Raw genomic sequence first — 19,341 nt, 5'->3', positions numbered from 1 at the left:
TGAACAACATTCCGAACCGATCTAAAAGAAATTTGTATCCTAGTTGCTATAGAGACGTAACGAGAGACTGTGTATTCAAGGTTGGCGGTCAAAGGAATCCGTATCAAGAGTCTATTGTGACATAGAACTTTCATTTCCATCTTAATGTGTGCGTCCCGTGAGAAATGTCACTTCTTATGTTTAATTGTTTTCTTAGATATAACGTCATTCAGATGGCTCTTCTTGCCTTGACGAAACGGATCATCGTGCTTTGATATTTTTATATTTACACAAAGTAATTATCGCGTTAATCTGATGTGTTACTTTCATACTCTCTTGTCAATTATAATCAGATGCGTTCTGATACTTTTATTTTTTGGTTATCAACTCTATCGCAGTTTTTTATGCAGGTTTCATGGCGCTTCAGTTTATATTGAAGGTTGGGGATTTTTGAGATTACAAAATGGGAAAATTGTTTTATAAAAGATCTAATGAAGGGCCAAAATATTGTGTTTATATGACATAGTTCCAAAAGAAGTCGTCTTCGGATATTCACGTGGTATGGTCATGCGAGATAACTTCGCATTAATGTGATAGTGTCTTTATTTATTTATATTATTAGCGGTCTCACGTACGCTCGCTTTGGTTTAAACGACTAAAGAGCTGGTGATTATCAAACACTACGGTAATTGACTGATAAAATCAAGACTCCCTTCTCATAATTAATTTTCCACGCTCCGTGTTGTCAATTGCTTTCCGTGAGGTCTCGCACCCTCTTTCACCCACTCACCCTCTCACCCTCACACCCTCGGGGTGTAACGGGGATTAACGATTTGTTTCAATATAATGACCGAGAGGAATGTGATTTGCTGCTTTCGATTTTTGTTATGAGTAATGGTTATACCTATGAATATGAAACCATAACCTTTTGACAAAAAATAGGTAGATTTTTGATAAATTGTAGTAACCACCTGGAACAAGTATAATATTTATACAACGGTTAGAACGCCCTTTGCGGATAATGTAAGTAATAATGAAATATGTACATATTATAAAAAAGCATTAAAAGCCTTACAGTTATATTTTAATTTTCAATAAAATTATGAAGATGGTATCTGTTACATTTTTCCATTTACCGATTTGAATTTTCCAAAAAAAAAAAATTGTTGAGATCTACCCTTTTATAATTAATTTTTAGATATAAAAATTTTACATTAAAAAGATATAATACCATCAAATCGTTGTTCTGTTAACTTTAAAACGTTATTGGAGATTAAAAAAAATGTTACAGAAGTGAAAAAACGACTGAGATAAAAATATATATATCAAATTATATGAATATGTAATTATAAACAATAATATAAACGAAAGGTGAACCGCGTCACCCGCTCACTGACAACACATTGAGCGACATTCCGAAGAGACAAACAATGATTATAATTAAATGTTCCATAGCAACATCGGTTACTACAATGACGAGTACATACAAGCGAAGCAACACGGCGATAACGGCCGGGCTCTATGATAAAGACATAGTGTGTGATGTACACCAACAAATACACATCAGTATTATATTATATAATGAACTCATAAATAGAACAGGTTTGCTTGAACCAGTATTGGAAACACACGAGAATATGAAACAAAAAAATCTAAGTTCCAGGACAAAACTCCATTTATTAGGAAATTTTGCTTTCATTTTGACGACAAGGTATTGTGGTGTTACAAAAAAAATATTTCACCGTAACTTTTATTACTACATGATATACTAAAAAACTCTTCGACTATAATGTGTTAGAACATGTAATATATAAAAAGGATACATTCTTAGATTTCCACTTTTGTCTCCGATGGCTAGGAGCTTCTGTATCGGGTCCCAGGCGAGTGCCGTGGGGGCGAATGGGAAACCATGACGAAACGTCTGAAACAATAGAAAGTTTGACGATGAATATATTAAAGGTCTTACAACACTGATGTAACACTTAAATATATTGCGTATAGCAAGATAAACAGTCACAAACTGCATTCCCTCCTCCCGCTGTATGAGCCTGTAGCACAATATTTTAATATACAGTTTGGTTTAATATGAAAATCATCGCAATATTAACAAAAGTATATACTTGTGTTAATTTACTTGTATCATACCCGCGTCATTTGTTGTTATTTCATGTTTAACCAGCTTCGTTCCTAAACAGTCAAATAATCTCTTCGGTCAATCTGGCAACGAGTTTTTTTAAACTAGATTTTTGATGAGTGAAACAAACAGTTATCCCAAATCTTTAATATCCTGAGACTGCTACTGTATTTTTCTCCGGAAATTTAAAAAGAAGACGGATCGTGTCAGATCACGTGTTGAACTCCTCTCGCCTTTGACTGTATTGAAACACAGAGCTCCTCAGACGGACCGACTCTGTAGAACACTTCCGCTAACAAATATGTTATACTTAAAGGATTATAGCAAAATATAGAAGTGACTTATCAAAGAATTATTATTGTATAACGAATATATGAAATATCGATTACACCTTGATAGTTTAAGAAAGGAGAGATTACGAAAGGTGCGTCGTTATCTGGAGAGAAGGTTATCGAAGAGAAAACGAAAAACAAAACAATGAGAAGATAGTAACAGAAAAATAATAATTTTTGGATATAAAAGGGGTTGGTCGGAGTGTGGAGTCACTCGCGGCGGACTAACAGTACGATGAGGTTCCTGGTGTTGGCGGCGATCATAGCCGTGGCTTCGGCTACTGTCATCAAGGACAGTTCCTTTGTCATTGGCAAGGATACTCTAGGTAAGAAATAAATATTAATGTTACAATTCTACCATACCGAAGATTGTTTTATGACAGTTTATTTGAATTACTAACATAAAAAAATTTGACGAAATTTCACGGTTGTCAAACTGTAAGTGAGTTAGGAGTTCCTAAGTTATTCATGTATATTTTCTCTTTTAGTAAATGTAGACATAAAAACCAAGGAGGTTTTATGTATGAAACTACTGAACTACATCCTGCAGCCGACGGTGTACGACGACATCCGAGATGTGGCCAGAGACTGGGTGTTAGAGGCGAACATTGACAAATACCTGGTAATATTTAATTATCTTTGTATTTGAAAGCAATGGGATCTTTTTCAGGTAAATTCCTTAATAACAATATTTAAATTATAAATTCAGAAAGTCGATGTCGTGAGGAGGTTCATCGAAATGTACAAGATGGGCTTCCTGCCCCGTGGTGAGGTTTTCGTACACACCAACGAGAAGCAGATGGACCAGGCCATCCAGACCTTCCGTCTTCTGTACTTCGCTAAGGACTTCGACACCTTCATAAGAACCGCCTGCTTCCTCCGCGAACGCATCAACGGAGGCATGTTCGTGTATGCCTTCACTTGCGCTGTCTTCCATCGCGAAGACTGTCGTGGAGTCTCCATTCCCGCTCCTTACGAGATCTACCCTTACTTCTTCGTGGACAGTCACATCATCAACAAGGCTTTCATGATGAAAATGACGAAAGCCATCACCGACCCCTTAGTTATGGACTACTATGGCATCAAAGTCACCGACAAGAACCTAGTTATCATCGACTGGCGCAAGAGCGTTCGTCATGTTCTTAGTAAAAATGACCGCTTGTCATACTTCACCGAGGACATCGATTTAAACACCTACTACTACTACTTGCATATGAACTATCCTTACTGGATGACTGATGACGTATACGGTCTTAACAAGGAGCGTCGGGGAGAGATCGCTATGTACGCCAACCAGCAACTGCTCGCCAGGTACAGGTTGGAGCGTCTGTCTCACAAAATGTGCGACGTCAAGATGATCATGTGGAACGAACCTCTGAAGAGCGGTTACTGGCCCAAGATCCGTATGCATACCGGTGATGAGATGCCCGTCCGCAGTAACTACGTTGAACTGGTTCACAAAAACAACCTTAAGGAAAAAATGTACGTCGATGACGTCGAAACACTTATCCGCATGGCTATTGTCACTGGAAAGTTTGAAATGGTAAGAAATTTACTTAAATATTAATAAAATTACAAATAAAAACTAAAACAATACTTCAATGTTATATTCTATTCCAGCGCGACGGTACAGTACTTAATCTCAGGAAATCTGAGGACTTTGAAATCTTGGCCAGGATCTTGCTTGGTGGTATGGGTTTAAAGAATGACGATGCTAAAGTCATCCACATTGTAAACTTGTTCAAGAGACTGCTCTCTTACAGCAGTTACAACTTCGACAAGTAAGTTTATTTTCATAATTCACAATTTATTAGGAATAAAATATTTTTATTCACGACAGTAAATATTTTAGGAACACCTACATCCCAACCGCTCTAGACATGTACACCACCTGCCTGCGCGACCCTGTTTTCTGGAGAATGATGAAGCGCATCACCGATTACGGCGTTCTCTTCAAGAAGTTCTTGCCTAAATACACCAAAGATGAATTAGACTTCCCTGGAGTTAAGATCGACCGCATTGTTACTGATAAATTGGTGACTTTCATGGATGAATATGACATGGATATAACCAACGCCATGTATCTTGACAAAACTGAGATCCAAAAGAAGAAGTCCGATATGGTGTACGTTGCTCGTATGCGCCGTCTCAACCACCATTCCTTCAAGGTTTCAGTCGATGTGACCTCTGAGAAGGCTGTCGATGCTGTAGTCAGAATCTTTATTGGACCTAAATGGGACTGTATGGGACGCCTGCTCAGCTACAACGACAAACGTTTGGATATGGTTGAAATCGATAGTTTCTTATACAAACTGGAGACTGGAAAGAACACCATCGTTCGCAGCTCGATGGAGATGCACGGCGTCATCGGCGACAGGATGATGACTCGTCGCATGATGGACAACACCGTGGACACCACTGGCTCAATGGAAAGGATAGTAGACAGCTTTTGGTACAAGAGCCGCCTCGGTTTCCCCCACCGTCTTCTGCTTCCTCTGGGTCACCGTGATGGTCTCGAGCTGCAGATGTTCGTGATTGTGACCCCAGTCCGCACCGGCCTCGTCCTGCCGTCCATCGACATGGGCGTTATGAAGGATCGTCGCGCTTGCCGCTGGAGCGTCTGCTTCGACACCATGCCTCTCGGATTCCCATTCGACAGAGAGATCGACATGAGCCACTTCGTCACCAACAACATGAAATTCCACGACATACTCGTGTTCAGGAAAGACTTGGACTTGTCCAACTCCGTCAAAGACATCGACACCTCTGACATGGTGATGATGCGCGACGACCTCACCTACCTGGACCGCGACATGCTCGTCAGGTGGTCCTACAAGGACGTCATGATGATGAGCACTGACAAGATGATGCGTCTTTAAACATGTTATTCGCGGAGCTATTTATTGGATCAGAATAAAATATAAACATTATTAAATATTTTTAATAGTTTATTTTAGAATCCACCGTCATTCCATGACTTAGTTTTTTATAAAACAGAAAATGTGTAAAAAAAATATTAATATTTAATCAGCGCAGTCAATACCTTTGACTGTAATAATTGTTTATGATTTCCATTACAATTTGTTTATTGTTTTAATATAAAATCGCGTTTAAATAATTTAAATTTTTAACGCGATTCTGTTATTATGGCATCAGAAAAATGATAAAACATGCCCATGCCAATGACATCGGAATTTTTAATAAACTATGTTTCATCTCCAATGATGCAGAGCCGCGTTCAATAAATAACTCTTTCATATAATACATACATTCAATATTTAACTTGAAATTCACAACTCCGTCTGCTGTATCTCTGATCAGTCCTCAATTAATTTATCTCATATTGTGATCTAGTTCTATATTCAAGTTTTGCCATTAAATACTAAACAACGAGTTTTGAAAGGTCTTCAACGAAGATAAGTTAGTAAATTCTCTAAGGAACTGACTAACAATATTGTGGATATGTCTCCAGATACATAGAGTGCTCAAAGTTCATATACGAGTACATTAATCTAACCTCCGTCTAGACGGACAGGAGATGTCAAAAATTAAACAGTAATGAGTTATATTACAAGTTAAATACGAGACCCTTATTTAAATCAGGGTCACCAAAGTTATATGAGAACGGGAATTTTATTAAATTGGTACTTCTTTTAAATACATACCGAAGTCTTAACACTACACAAAAAATATTCAGATTTTTTGAAATCAGTAATATTAACAAAAGACAATTCAAATGTGACATTATTATGTCGAATGAACGTCCGAGCGTTCTGTTAAAGTTATGAGAGCAGTCAGACGACATATGACCCATGCTCGTAGGAATCACACGCGGCTCCGATCAGTGGCCTCCATCAGGCACCACGTGGCACCCCGGACATCAATCAGGTTCACTTCTCGGGAGCAACAGGTTTTATATACAATGACTTATATTTTCCCGTTTTGTCGTCACACGAAGCCGCTTACTAGTTTATAACCACAAGCCACATTCCATATTTAACAAATTTTAACTGCTTTCTTTTATTGATATTTTATCTTCCTTTAACTTTACTGTCTGTTAAAGAGAAAATGAAAGGAAGACTCTGAATGGAGAAGGAGAAAAGAGTAAACAAATAAAACACGTTTTAATGAAATCCCATTTAATATAATAAATACCTTTATAATTTTTCTGTCGATAGAAAAAAAACAAACAAAAGAACAAAAAGCAGTTGAAGTTAAACAAAAGAACAATACTATTGTTTATTTGGGATTTCTGCCAAACAGATTTAGTACAAGAGACTCGAAGAGAATGTTTAGATTTTGTAGTGAAAAATTAAAAAAAAAAAAACAATCAAATCGTGAGTAATAATAATGAATAGCTAAATTCTATGAAATAATAAACATGTTTAATAATGTAGACATCCAGATTTCTTTCATGTTTCTCTTGTTCAAAGAAACAAAAATAGTATTATATGAAAAACATACAAATACAAGGATGGGAAAAGTTACATAAAATAATAGCAATAGCAATCGGCATAGTATAGTGCAGGCATTAGTGTAGTGAAATCGATATGTGATCGAAAGACGAACTACCTAACTTTATAAAGCACCATGATTATCGTAAGTCCGCGTCGTCGCGAACCAGACGCAGAGTTAACAGCTAAACATAAAGTCATAAACTTTCGCAGAGCATAGTATCAACGTAGCTTATTGAATGAGAAACGATAGACGCTCTGTGAGAAGTGTGCGATGCAGACTTATAATAATAAAGGTAGGAGTTGAATAACGACACAACGCTGTGATCTCACATCGGCGAACAATGAAGACAGTCGAATATATTATATGTTAATAATATAACACACGCGTAATAAACTCCACCGACAAGTAATAAAGTAATAAGAAAAACAGATTGTTTCAGTAGCAGCGGTGACTTCCAACAGAGAAGAGAATCCTGATTTTATTGCGTTATATTACCAATGTTAAGTTTATCTTGGTGTAGTATAAGGGAAGCTTTCATGATGTCCGGAGTCACTTGATTGAAGGTCGAGTATTTGCAGATGAACCACGACCTACATTGGATCCATCGGCATTATATGGTGTTAACAGTTACGAGGCTGTGTGGCGGGTGCACTCACTCGTAATAGGCCTCGTGTGCACTCGTCTGTTTGTATAGCGATGTTTATAATCGCTTTTATAGAGCTAGCTCACCGACGGCTTCGCTCTCGAAAATTCGATATTTTAGGAGATCCGCTTACAACCAGCTAATAAATCCAGCAACAAAGAAATTAATTTTGGAGACGATAAAATAGATCAAAGAAACTAAATTTCGAACTATTGTTTGACTAAAGTGGGTAAATTCAATTAGGAATATAAATGTGGCATATGAAAAGTAAGGGGAAAACAACGGTTTTGAAGACGAGTCTTGTATTGAGTATTGGACGTGAGTAAGTTTGTAAGAAAGGACTACCTCATAGAAAATACCGAGTCTAGAATAAAATAAGGTGATCTTCAAAATTCATAAGACAATTAATTTCGTAAGTGGCGCCGTCCAGAAAACTCAACGAGACACTACAGTCTAAACAAAAAACAAAACAAGTTAAAGACAAATGAACCGTGACGTCGGGAAGAGCGTCGATGGGCGCGTGTCCTGTGTCTGTGACCTCCTTAAGTTGCCTTGTATTTTCCTTGTCATAAAACATTACCAACAACAGTCGCTGAATATCAACTGTTGCTTCATCCCACGCCCCATCTCACTCCAGCGACTCCATCTCGTAAATAGAACAGACAATATTCGCTCCAAATAATGGCTCTCTATAAAAACATTATTGTCAGCTGAGACGAAACGATCCACAGCGAGAGAGATTCTCTTTAAATAAGCGGAGATATTATACTATGACTTCAATCTGACGTTATTAACATGCTCAAGACACAGCTCAATATATTATTGATGACGTCCAGTTTGTCGGTACGTGTATTTCATTTTAATGTAAGTACATTGTAGGCCGTTTGACAATTGTTCTCTATTCCTCTCATTTGTCAGGGGTCGTTCCATTGGATTACAATTGAATCTCGTTTTTATATTCCCAATAAAAAAAAACTATTATTTTCTTTAAAAAAATATAAATAACTTTAATGTAAAGGTACAGTACATTTTTAATATAGGAAATAGAATTTTTTTCTTCAATTTTAATACAATAGAAAATATTATTTTGAAATGAAGACTCTCTTTTTTATATTATTGGGAATAATTTCTTTCTTATTAAAAAATATTATATACATAGATTTGCTAACCTGAAAACAATAAAGACTAAAAAAATATGGGGAATTTATTGGGCTTTTAAGGCTTTAAAGTTATTATTGTGGGACGGTAAAAGGCTTCTCGAGTTATCAAAGCGGGCGGCGGTTCATAAAACCCACTTAGGACTATAATAACTTTGTAAGTCTTTAACACAATGATTGAATTTAATTTTGTGTAATTAAGAATGTAAGAGAGCTGCCACAAATAAGTTTTAACTTGAGAGGTCAAAGATTCGGGCGAAGGCGACGTCGGTCTGAAATATTCGGGCACCGCTGCCTGTGGACTCTGAGGCCGCAACACACTCAGCGCTTCGGCCGCCGGTCGCCGCCGGGACAAACTTTGGCGGGGGGAATAGATTTAAGCTGCTGAATATAAATTGACCAAAAATAAGCGCGCTCTCTCTCTGGTGGTGAAATCAATAAGTAAAAGGGTTGAAGTTATAAAACAAAAATTATTAAGGGAAGAAGATTTTTTAATAAAAAATAAATGAAAGTAGTTTCTGAGTTTAAATCATGAGGTCGGAATTAAATTTAAGTTATGTTCGGTAAGCGTTATTAGTATGAATATGGTCAAGGAAACTTTTCTTTTGTACTTCTATGGAACACATTCCCTGCGTGTACCGGGTATTTGACATTTATTATATATTTGCATTGTCTTGCATCTTTTGCCCATCAATTCTATAGGACTGTGTATTAGACTCATAGTAAGTCTATGAATATGCCAGTTAAATGTCTTTCCTTTTAAAATATTTTTTGCTTGTGGAGCAGTAACGGGCAGTAAAAGCAGTAATAAATTGAAACTAATTTTGTAGTTGCTTATTTTTTTATTTTGAAGGATATAGTTCTTTTTGTCTTTTTTTGGTAAAGCATAACGTGTAACAAGATCGCGAACACCCGCGGGAGGCTGGCAGTGATACGTCAAGCTCACAGCTGGGTTTAGACGGATTAGGGTTCAGCACCTGCGCTAGGATGAGCCTGACATTGTTAAGCTTCCTATCCAACTAAGATTTATTTGTTACAAGTAATTGAAGCAGTTGCTACATTAAGTTAATCAGTGACGTGGGATATTCGTTTATGTTCCACTGTAATACCATCACGTACACTTTTCTAATTATAACGCAGGTAAAGCGTTGATTGTATAATGTAAGCTGAAAAGTCGTTTCGCATGTTTTCACAAGAATTGTCGGGGGCCGGCTTAAAGCGGTCGCGGAAAGAAAAGAAAGCCGAGGACTCCTAAGTTGAGGGTTATTGAAAAAGGTTAAGAGAAGGGTTAAGAGTTTGTGAAGTTTTGTTAATAGACGCGGTTTAACTATTTTACATTAAAAATGCTTACCGCAAGTTTGTTTTCCTGGGACAGAAACGTTTAATGTTGGAATACTAATTGTAAATAGGAATACGAAATAACAAGTAGAGTATGGAACTATCTTCTACCCTGTAACAGCTGTTTGTGTATTTGCAGGAATTTAAGTTGATTCAAATCGATCTAATACAGTAAAAAGGAAAGTACACGATGACGCACCACACGCTCCGTGTCCGTTAACCCAGCCCAGCCAGCCTGCCCAGCCTCACACCGTTATCAGCCACATATGATTTGTTTCTGACAAACACTTGTATCGTCCGCTTCTTTGTTATCATTCATTAATTTGTGATCATTTAAAAAAGTAACTTTATTAGCTTTGGGAAAGTAAATGTACATAATTTAATATATTAAAAAGATGACAGACAAGTTCGAAGTTAATCTTAACTTGCTAAGTTAAACGAACTGGTGAGTTGCATCTACCTTATTAAAACTTGCTGGTATTTAGAAACATAAAACCGTAACTTACGACGTCGCTTAAAATTTATAAGAGAGTAGAAGGATGACTGAGAGTCTTCATTCGGGTCCTTGTTTATAATAAATGTATTTTTTACCCAACAGAGCAGTATGCGCGTGAGTGAACTCGGGGCGCGGGAGATGTCTGAGGGAAGGTCAGTGCCTCACTCGAACTCGGTCCGTTTATTTTGATGATGATTCCAATGAACTCGATACATATTAATGAAGAATAACGATCTTCCGAGGAATTAAACTGGACATTATACACACTTAGATAATCTTTACCATTAAATAAGTGATACGTTGACCCTCAACCCTCAACAAGAACACATTGTACATGACACCGCAAGAATATGAGGTAATGTTACAAGAAACGCTTGTGTTCAACAAAACTGAAGTCATGAAAGTTTTCATTGATTATTATATTGTAAAAGTATAATACTGACACTTGGATGTAATGTTTTATAATATTATAGAACATTGTATTATGTATACTTTTTCTCGTTATCTCATATCGTATCATTGAACTAAGTTCACTTTTACGTGTGCCCATACGTCGAGTTACGTTTCATTCATGGCATCACATCACACATGTACCTGAAACAAAGAAAGGAACAGTAGTAAGTATTTAAATAAAGTTATTATAAATATTCATCAATACATAAAGTGATCATAACAACACAAATAAAACGAACGGTGAAAACGACGACAGCCTTAAATACGTTCAGATGTTGAAGCACAGAAGACATGAATAAGTGTTGACTGTGCGAAGACGATACAAAGAAATTAATCCGTGTACACAGACTGAGACCACACACGCGGATACGGTAGTACTGAAAGTATGCGTGTAAATTAAGTCTCTATATGATACACGTTAAAACAAGAAATTCCTTTTGACGGGCGCATTTTTAAATTTTACCGAATGACGTCACAGCCAAAGCTTTCATTATGTTGTTTTAAATATCGTAGTAATTAATTTATTATACGAACCACAAACACGCGACTTACTTGAAACATTACTTAATATTAAATTATTACGTCGAAGGAACAATATATTGTAAACGAGACAAACTGTCAAATATAAGATAGTAACTAATAAATATAAATAAGATGGAGTTATAATATAATAAAGGTGGTTCAGACGTCAGACGGAGCTCGAGTCGATTGAGGCCACGTACTACGTTAATGTATTACTTCCCTTCATTCAACTATTCCATGAATACCTGCAGTATTAAGACTAACGAGAAAATGTTACTTATAATATTTAACTTTGCTTGCTGCCTGCACATTGTTTTAATATTAATATATCTAAACCCACACAATGAACACGGCCCGGGAGCGGAGCGGGGATGAATTGGTAAACGGATTAATTATTTGATACGAGCGATACAATATTCATTTACATGTGTGTGAGTCGCTAATGGTGTTGTTGAAGATCGTTACCTGTTACCTGTAAATATACCGCTGGATAAATTTACGTATCATGAATGAAACAGCAGGTACTGGAACACTGATATGAGCAGTATAAATATTTATTATAAATCTTTTGTGGCGTCAAATTATATATATTTTCTTATATTAAATATGTTACAAATAATAAATCGTCCTAAATCTTTCACTAAACACGTAACAAGGTGCTGTTGGTGTGTAACTATCCGAGATACGGTAAACTTAATAACGAGGGAAAATGGGAGGAAGCGTGCCGGGAAATCTTCGCACGGGGTAACCGCATCCAGGGTAATTTTTAGGGCAAGCGCGGACGGCGGTCCCCAGGGTAATCTGTGAGGGTACAGAGAGATAAACGCCTTTAGACGCTATTTCCACTTTCAAATATCAGTGTTGGAGTTGGTTTGTGTTGTAAATACAACAATACATAACGTTAAATAAACGAATAACGTTAAAACGAATACAAGTTTAAAATCAATTCTCTCTGTTAATTGTTTGAGTGTTAGTTGGAAGAATGAAAATGTAGTGTCTGTCAAGTTGAACAAGCGAGGATCTCACGGTCACGGGGGGTCACTCGTAATACGTTATATAGGATTCACTTATCACTCGTCAATGTTTACAAATGTTGACTGAATATGTATAGTCACACGTAAGAGATTGCTGTTCGCGAGTGTTCGTGTTAATAATAATATTGAATATATCACGAATCTAAAAGACGGTTTGAATGTTTTAAACAAAGTAAATGAAGCTGTGTTTTAGATCATTCAGCTCATAAACTTCAGACAAAGAATACCGTAACAGTATTCACTTAGAAAGTCTCCGATGAGTAATAAAACTTTCCACTTAGACGATAACCCGGCTGTTTGTGAGTTTCAACGCGCTTCCCTTTATTTTGGTGTTAAAGTTACTTTTAATCCTTGTTTTGGGGAAAATTAAAGCTTTTGAATGTTCCCCGTCCGCTAAGAATCGCTTTCGTTAGTGTCCGTCATGTTGAAAAAACCATTTCTTTATTTTGCAAGTCGTTTTTGTACATGTCAGTTTATAAAAAAGGTTTTGTAGTGTGACCCGTGACTGTAACTCTACAGTCGTCCTCCTTTTGAAATCCCCGGGAGCCTCCATTGAGTAATGCCGTACCGAGCAGTCGGTGCCGCAATATAATCAGTTCTGGACAGAGAACATGGTCAGCCAATCCAGAGCTGTGGAGTGTACAGCTCGCTACTTTCAATATATACTTGAAGCGCTAACTGTGCATGTTTCTCAAATTTTATTGAATCAATTGCAACAAGTAACCTGCCCGAGCTTTATAAAATATATATCAGATTTTCATTTTAAAAACTCAGTGTGGTATCAAGTACCTTCAACAGATTAGGTTCAGGTGGATAGCTTCAATATATACATATATGTATGTATATCGTCATAGGTATAACAGAACACTGTGTTAACAAAATAGTAATGTTTTAGTAAAGAGCGTCAGTCGGGCCGCGGCGTGGCGTCCTCGCCTGAAGCCTCCACGTTTAGTCTAAGGACCATCTCGTTAACAACTAAACAAATATTCTAACTACATCCACGTTTTCACTTCTGTAACATCAAGCCCGCTGGAGCACTCAGGGACGGTTTCAGAACTCTGATCATCCGCACGGCGACGACGTTTGTTGCTTTATTTAGAAGTGATTCAAAATAATAATATGTAATCTGAGAGCACTCTCCATAACAACCGAATAATATATAAAAAACAGACGGATTGACAACCACTTCATGCTTTGAAGTCGGTTAAAAACAGGTGTTCACGGTTAATAGTTTAAATATTAAGTTTATTGTAAACAATCTTCGGACACAACGCGACTTCCTTCATATGAATAGAACCAGTTATTCATAGATTGGGTCATCATGTATTCAGAAACTTTCCACATCGGTAAATCATATCATTAGGAAATAACTTAGTACTGTATTATATTTAAAAATATTTATCCACAAACTAACAATGTATAATGTATATGTAAAATGAATTTTTTTCCAATAAGAATTTAATATTCTTAAAATATAGTAACTAAATGGAGTCCGCTATCAGAGACATAGGAAACCCAGAGCGATCATATGTAATGGTTATGTCATTCCCCAACACACATTATGTGTCATAAAGTGGTAGTAGTTCAATGAATCACAAAGACAGGCGAGTGCAGGAGAGCTCACAGGAACCGCTCGTAATGCGGGACTATGATCATCGTGGTATTAGTATAAATAGAGACAATTTGATTTCAAACATTGTATTGATTTATCGATATAAATGCTGTGCTGTCATCGTGACTGAGGATAAATGACTTATATAAGTGAGTCTCGTTTTAACTTAAACGTTTTATCTTCATGTTCCACTGATTGACATCATTATATTCGTGTTCTGTTCAACGACACAAAAGTAACTTTTAGTACTTAATCCCATAATTTCATAGCAGTTATGAACACACGAGTCTTTTAAAATAAACTTCAAGAAATATTTATATTTAGAAAATAACAAATTCCATTTTAGAGACACAATAAAAGGCAATTAATTAGTAGTGGACGGTATGTATTAGTTCACAGGTACGTGAGCGGCGGTCGGTGGTCGGCGGTCGGTGGTAGCTCGTTAATTACACCGCACGCCGGCGGTCATCATTAAAATGAAATGCATGTTCCTTATCATACATATCAACGTACACCGTGAAGCGATTATGATAGATACTGTTAAAATTATTACACAAAATATATTTCAAATGGTTAGCGGAGTCTCGTCCTACTCCATCTTCCTATGTTATGTTGTCTGAGTCAGGGTCTGTGTGATCCCGTCGTCTCTACATGTAACAGTCCTATACTTTTGATGGCTCGTGTTCTTCTGCGGCGTCCCTCTCTGTGACAACTGTTCCGATATAAGGTTGTGTTATGAAACTCATACTAATATCATCTACTTCTTTATTATCCATCGTGCCGAAAAATTATCTTAATAAAAGACTTCACATTTGATATTAAGAAACTTCACAATAATAATCACGATCCATACTTTGCTGACACTCGTATTAATTATTTGTGCAATTAATACTAAATACTTCATTAAGTTCAGCTGTAGTGAGACTGACGATGAGATAAAATATACAATAAATAGGAACACGATACACTTTGGCCATCTTTGAATATAACTGTGAGAGACTAAAATGAAAACATTGTTCTGTACAATGTTGCAAGACATCAGACGAGGGGAAGTTTTACAATTCATTCGCTATTTTACGATGACATCAAAAACATTGTGACGGCGTTTATTGGCGACAATAAAATAATAGATATAATGTTAATATCTAACAGGAATTACTTTCCTTTCGTTATATGATACGCTCGTATGTTGATGAGAGCGTTACCTGAAATGTGAGTGGATTTTAATTGGAGAATTCTCTTCTACCATTACTATGACAGATTATTTGTATATACTCCATGTATGTGACACGTCGTTAGCTAGTCTGCTAGAGCATCTCTGTGGCGATGCACTGGTGTGATAGTTGCATTGTGCGAATGCAATTGCATCAGTTCATTGGGCTGGATTAATTTGAACCCCACTTCCCAGCACCGTGTACCGGGAAGTGTATTTAATACTCTGTTTTTGAAAGTTTGCTAATATTTTCTTAGATTTTTGAAAAAACAGCAAATACTCTGTGTTGTGTATCTTTGCAACGACCGGATATTCAAAATATTTCTGCAAATATGATATTCAAATGAAAAAGAGTTTCTAAAAGACATTATTCAGTCGCGAGAACTCAATGTTTCAGCCGGCTTTTTGAACAGTATCGCTGGCACTGTACAAAGACAGAAACAACTTAGTAAGAACTTGTACTTGTACAACTACAGCTAGGTATTCGGGACGGTCTCGTTGTATTGTGACACACAGAGATGCCTTCAGGTCTGTGTCTGTCAAAGCTAATGACACAAAGAGCTGGCAGCGCTGCTCGATGTACGGACCGCTTTGTAATTATCTCCCTTTATAGATACATAGTTGTTCTATTTCAAAAAACAATTCTTGGTCAATGGAACAAGTGAAGTTTTTTAATCTGTTATTTATGAATAACTATGTTTTACTATAAGTCATAAGATAATTATATATTTCAAACAACAACTATAAGGAGCCAGTGTATAATAGCGCTCACGGACACAATCAAGTTCTATTTGATAATATTAATATCCGTAATCCGCGGCTGTTCGCGTTTCCCTCTGCATCATCATCCTTCTATAATAAAGTTACGTTAACGCCGGATCATTGACAATTAATCTCATAAACTTCTCTCTGTCATTTTATTCCTGTTTCATGAATTTCGGAAGCTTTAATAAATGACTTAGAACTTTTTATGTTTAAACTGCTGTTGGTGAGAGCGGTTGGTTCAGCAAGTCCGGATGAATTCGTGTTATGTATAACTCGGCCCGATTGGAATTAATTCTAATACGAAGTTCCAGTCAACGGTTTCGAGTCATTTCCATGTTTGTTTAATCGATTATTGGTTTTAATTATTATAACGTACTAACATTCCACTTGCCAGCTGAGTGTGTAAGATCCCATTGCTTCATAGCGCGTTGCTCATTGCCCGACACAGTTATATTTAGGGCGGCGACCGAATTTGTATTCATGTAACTTTGACCAAATATATATTGTGGCTCTTTATGTTAATGAGATTTAGGCAGGTTCTGAACAGCGTCACTTGCTTCCTTACGTCTCAAATTGATATCGTTTTTTAAGATATATTCTTGTTATATGAATGAGAATACTCTATACAGACCACGGCAATATATTTCAAAGCCAAGCTCTATACAAAAACAATTTCAAATTTCAATATCTATTATGTGGCGGGGGATCGCTTGAACTTCATTAAATCGATGTAAACATTATTATTCAATCTCGATGTTGCGAGTGTCAAAGACGAGCATGATAATATTTTACGTCAAATACAAAGAGATCTTTGTTGATTTCAGTTCAATTGATTTCAGTGTCAGTGAAATACTTCTGTCACATACCAAGTCAGAGTTCTCTAGCGATGTGTCTTTGTGGCATTCCATAAATGATAAATGTTATCGCTCAGCAGCGACCGCCTCGCACGAGATACATTGACATTTTATTTACATTTGATTACTTTAACTATTTTTGACTGCGAGTAATTTATAGCTTGAATTTCAAATTTTCATGTCATTTGTACGAGACTTTGGATTATGTTTTATAAAGAGTTTCCCTAAGTGACATTATTTAAGTTGTGAGAGATATTGATGTAGTCGCTGACAGTGCGCTACTTGGGTCAGGATCTCATGAGATGACTCCAGCAGTGTTCTCTTGTTCTAGTGAGACGATTTAGTATGTTCTGGGACACCTTCTATAAATTCTAATTCTTTGAATGATATATCTGGTAGATCTTCTTCCCTTCTTCTTATTGATAAGTGCCCATTAATTAACCTTTATATTACTCGATCTTCTACATTTTCTTTATTATAAAAGTTAAAAAATCTTCCTGTGGAATTGAAGAGTCGGTCGTTGTGACAACACTCTATTCGCCCATCTCTTTTATTTTATTATAACAAAGAATTTCAGACTGTCACAAATTGAGGTAAGTCTTTGTCGCTTAAACTATAAGGAAGGTTAGTTACTATGACATATATCAAATATGTTAATGTTTATGAAGGATTACATAAAACAAGACCACCCCGATTTAAAATGTTTACTTTTTCAAATTATATCATAAAAATTGAAATGATAATTACAAGTTAAATATTAAATTTGATATTGTAACAAACATGGAACCCTCAGCTAACTAACTAATAGTCGAATTCCTTTGTTTGGAACAAAGCCGTAATTACAGAGCTATCGTTGACCGCCGGCTTCACTGGACACCTCTTATAATAATGAAGCTGCAAGCTTTGTGAACAGCGGATTTAACGTTTTGAGGCAATTATTCAGTTTCGAAACAAAGGACTAAGGTCTGAATTATTAAATTTAAACATCCCACAGAGAGCACGGACAGAAAGTTTGATTTGGTAAATGTTTGTTTAAAAACGACTTACAAAACCACGATCACATTCAAGCTGTATGGAGAGGAAATACTTTAAATGTACCGCACAGACAATAATACAAAAACATTTTGTAATATAACAGAGGACATAAATTAACTTTCAATAATAAGGTACAGGTGAGCCAAGTGTCATTAAAATGTTGTAATAATACGCCTGCAGTGTTCTGTGCGTGAGTGTACGAGTCGTCGCTGGTTCATCTTCGTGGGTCGGTTTGTTTGGCTCAGGGTCTTGTGGCGGAGTGGTGGGAGGTTAATTAATTCCACGACATCAGTCACCCCCGCGATCCGGGGACTCACGTTCCCAAACGGATAGCAATTAATGTCATAAATTTGTTATTACTCTCACAAATTACGAGCCTACGTCGTGATTTAACGCTCAAACACGATTCAATCACATTCCTACATATTGGTAATTTTTATAAAATAAACTATGAAACCTAACAGATCCTGAATGCTATGGGGTTTTAAATATTTGCCTTGGGATAGGTAAGGTAAGTGAGGTAAGTTTATTTGAAGCTCACAAATTAGTCAGTACAAGTTGAAACATTGACAACAATATATCGGCAACGGTAAGGAAGATGCTGAATGTTCACATGATAGTTGGGTTCATAAATTATGTTGAAATTCATTTTCAGAACAAAACACGATGTATTCAAGAGAATCCTCACATGAAACAAGGTAATTATAATTATTTCCAAACAACCAGATTCACATGTAATTCCTTTCAGTGTTTGTTTAACTCCCCAAACGAAATATTTCTTTAAGCGGCGTGTTTTTCAAACAGGGACTGTTCAAAGTCCTTGTACCGTGTACACAGGAAGTGAGTGTGGCAATTAAATTTTGTACGGCTGACTGAATACGAGTGTGAGTGAAAGCTTACAATAAACACACCCACACGAACACACACAAAATTGTATTGTGGAATTCAAACTAAAGAAAATTAAAGATAACTTTTATAAAAATCATCTCTTCATTTAAAACACAGTCTCGTCTGTGCACAGCCCCTCGCTGCCTACAGTCACGGACGCGGAAAATGAAAAGCTGTGTCACATATATATTACTTTTAGTTACAAAATTTACAATTTATATAAAACAGACCAAAGTAAAACTGCTGTTGCAGTTTGTTATCCGCCATGATAAGAAGCCTGGCGTAGTACAATGTAAAACGATTTCCTATTTACAGAACAAATGTTAAACAAGAGGGCTCATTACAAGCAACTTTACTGAATACGACACTACGAGAGAACGCTCACTATAATAATCTATCAATCCAGTCATGAAATATGAAGAGCTCTC

The 19,341-nt window shown here is 36.5% G+C and overlaps 2 protein-coding genes and 1 long non-coding RNA gene across 9 annotated transcripts in view; 1 reads left to right on the top strand and 2 right to left on the bottom strand.

Annotated features, from left to right (window-relative positions):
- LOC116769544 (syntaxin-binding protein 5) overlaps positions 1 to 19,341 on the bottom strand; it is a 105,880-nt gene that overhangs the window by 32,253 nt on the left and 54,286 nt on the right. For all 7 annotated transcript variants that reach the window (XM_061522659.1, XM_061522661.1, XM_061522660.1 and 4 more), the window contains exon 2: positions 1,803 to 1,900. In XM_061522659.1, coding sequence (XP_061378643.1) covers positions 1,803 to 1,900 — 98 coding nt within the window. The remainder of the gene's footprint in view (positions 1 to 1,802; positions 1,901 to 19,341) is intronic.
- On the top strand, positions 2,628 to 5,384 carry LOC116769545 (basic juvenile hormone-suppressible protein 1-like). Its single transcript, XM_032660680.2, has 5 exons — positions 2,628 to 2,771; positions 2,934 to 3,067; positions 3,155 to 3,988; positions 4,066 to 4,226; positions 4,298 to 5,384. The coding sequence occupies exons 1-5, from the start codon at positions 2,681 to 2,683 to the stop codon at positions 5,322 to 5,324; spliced, it is 2,247 nt and encodes a 748-aa protein (XP_032516571.2). The 5' UTR covers positions 2,628 to 2,680; the 3' UTR covers positions 5,325 to 5,384.
- The window catches only part of LOC116769548 (uncharacterized), a 50,487-nt gene continuing 37,713 nt past the window's right edge, over positions 6,568 to 19,341 (bottom strand). The window contains exon 4 of the long non-coding RNA XR_009752868.1: positions 6,568 to 11,131. This is a non-coding gene — a long non-coding RNA (uncharacterized LOC116769548). The remainder of the gene's footprint in view (positions 11,132 to 19,341) is intronic.

This window comes from Danaus plexippus, chromosome 14 (genome assembly GCF_018135715.1).
Source record: "Danaus plexippus chromosome 14, MEX_DaPlex, whole genome shotgun sequence".
In the NCBI taxonomy this organism is placed as follows: Eukaryota; Metazoa; Arthropoda; class Insecta; order Lepidoptera; family Nymphalidae; genus Danaus; species Danaus plexippus.
The sequence above is the reverse complement of the archived record's forward strand: the minus strand, read 5'-3'. Positions and strand labels throughout refer to the sequence as shown.

Coding starts and splice junctions, on each gene's coding strand:
- LOC116769545 (XM_032660680.2), top strand. CDS start 2,681: ATGAGGTTCCTGGTGTTGGCGGCGATCATAGCCGTGGCTTCGGCTACT. Junction 3,068..3,154: donor CGAACATTGACAAATACCTG/GTAATATTTAAT, acceptor TTATAAATTCAG/AAAGTCGATGTCGTGAGGAG. Junction 4,227..4,297: donor AGCAGTTACAACTTCGACAA/GTAAGTTTATTT, acceptor TAAATATTTTAG/GAACACCTACATCCCAACCG.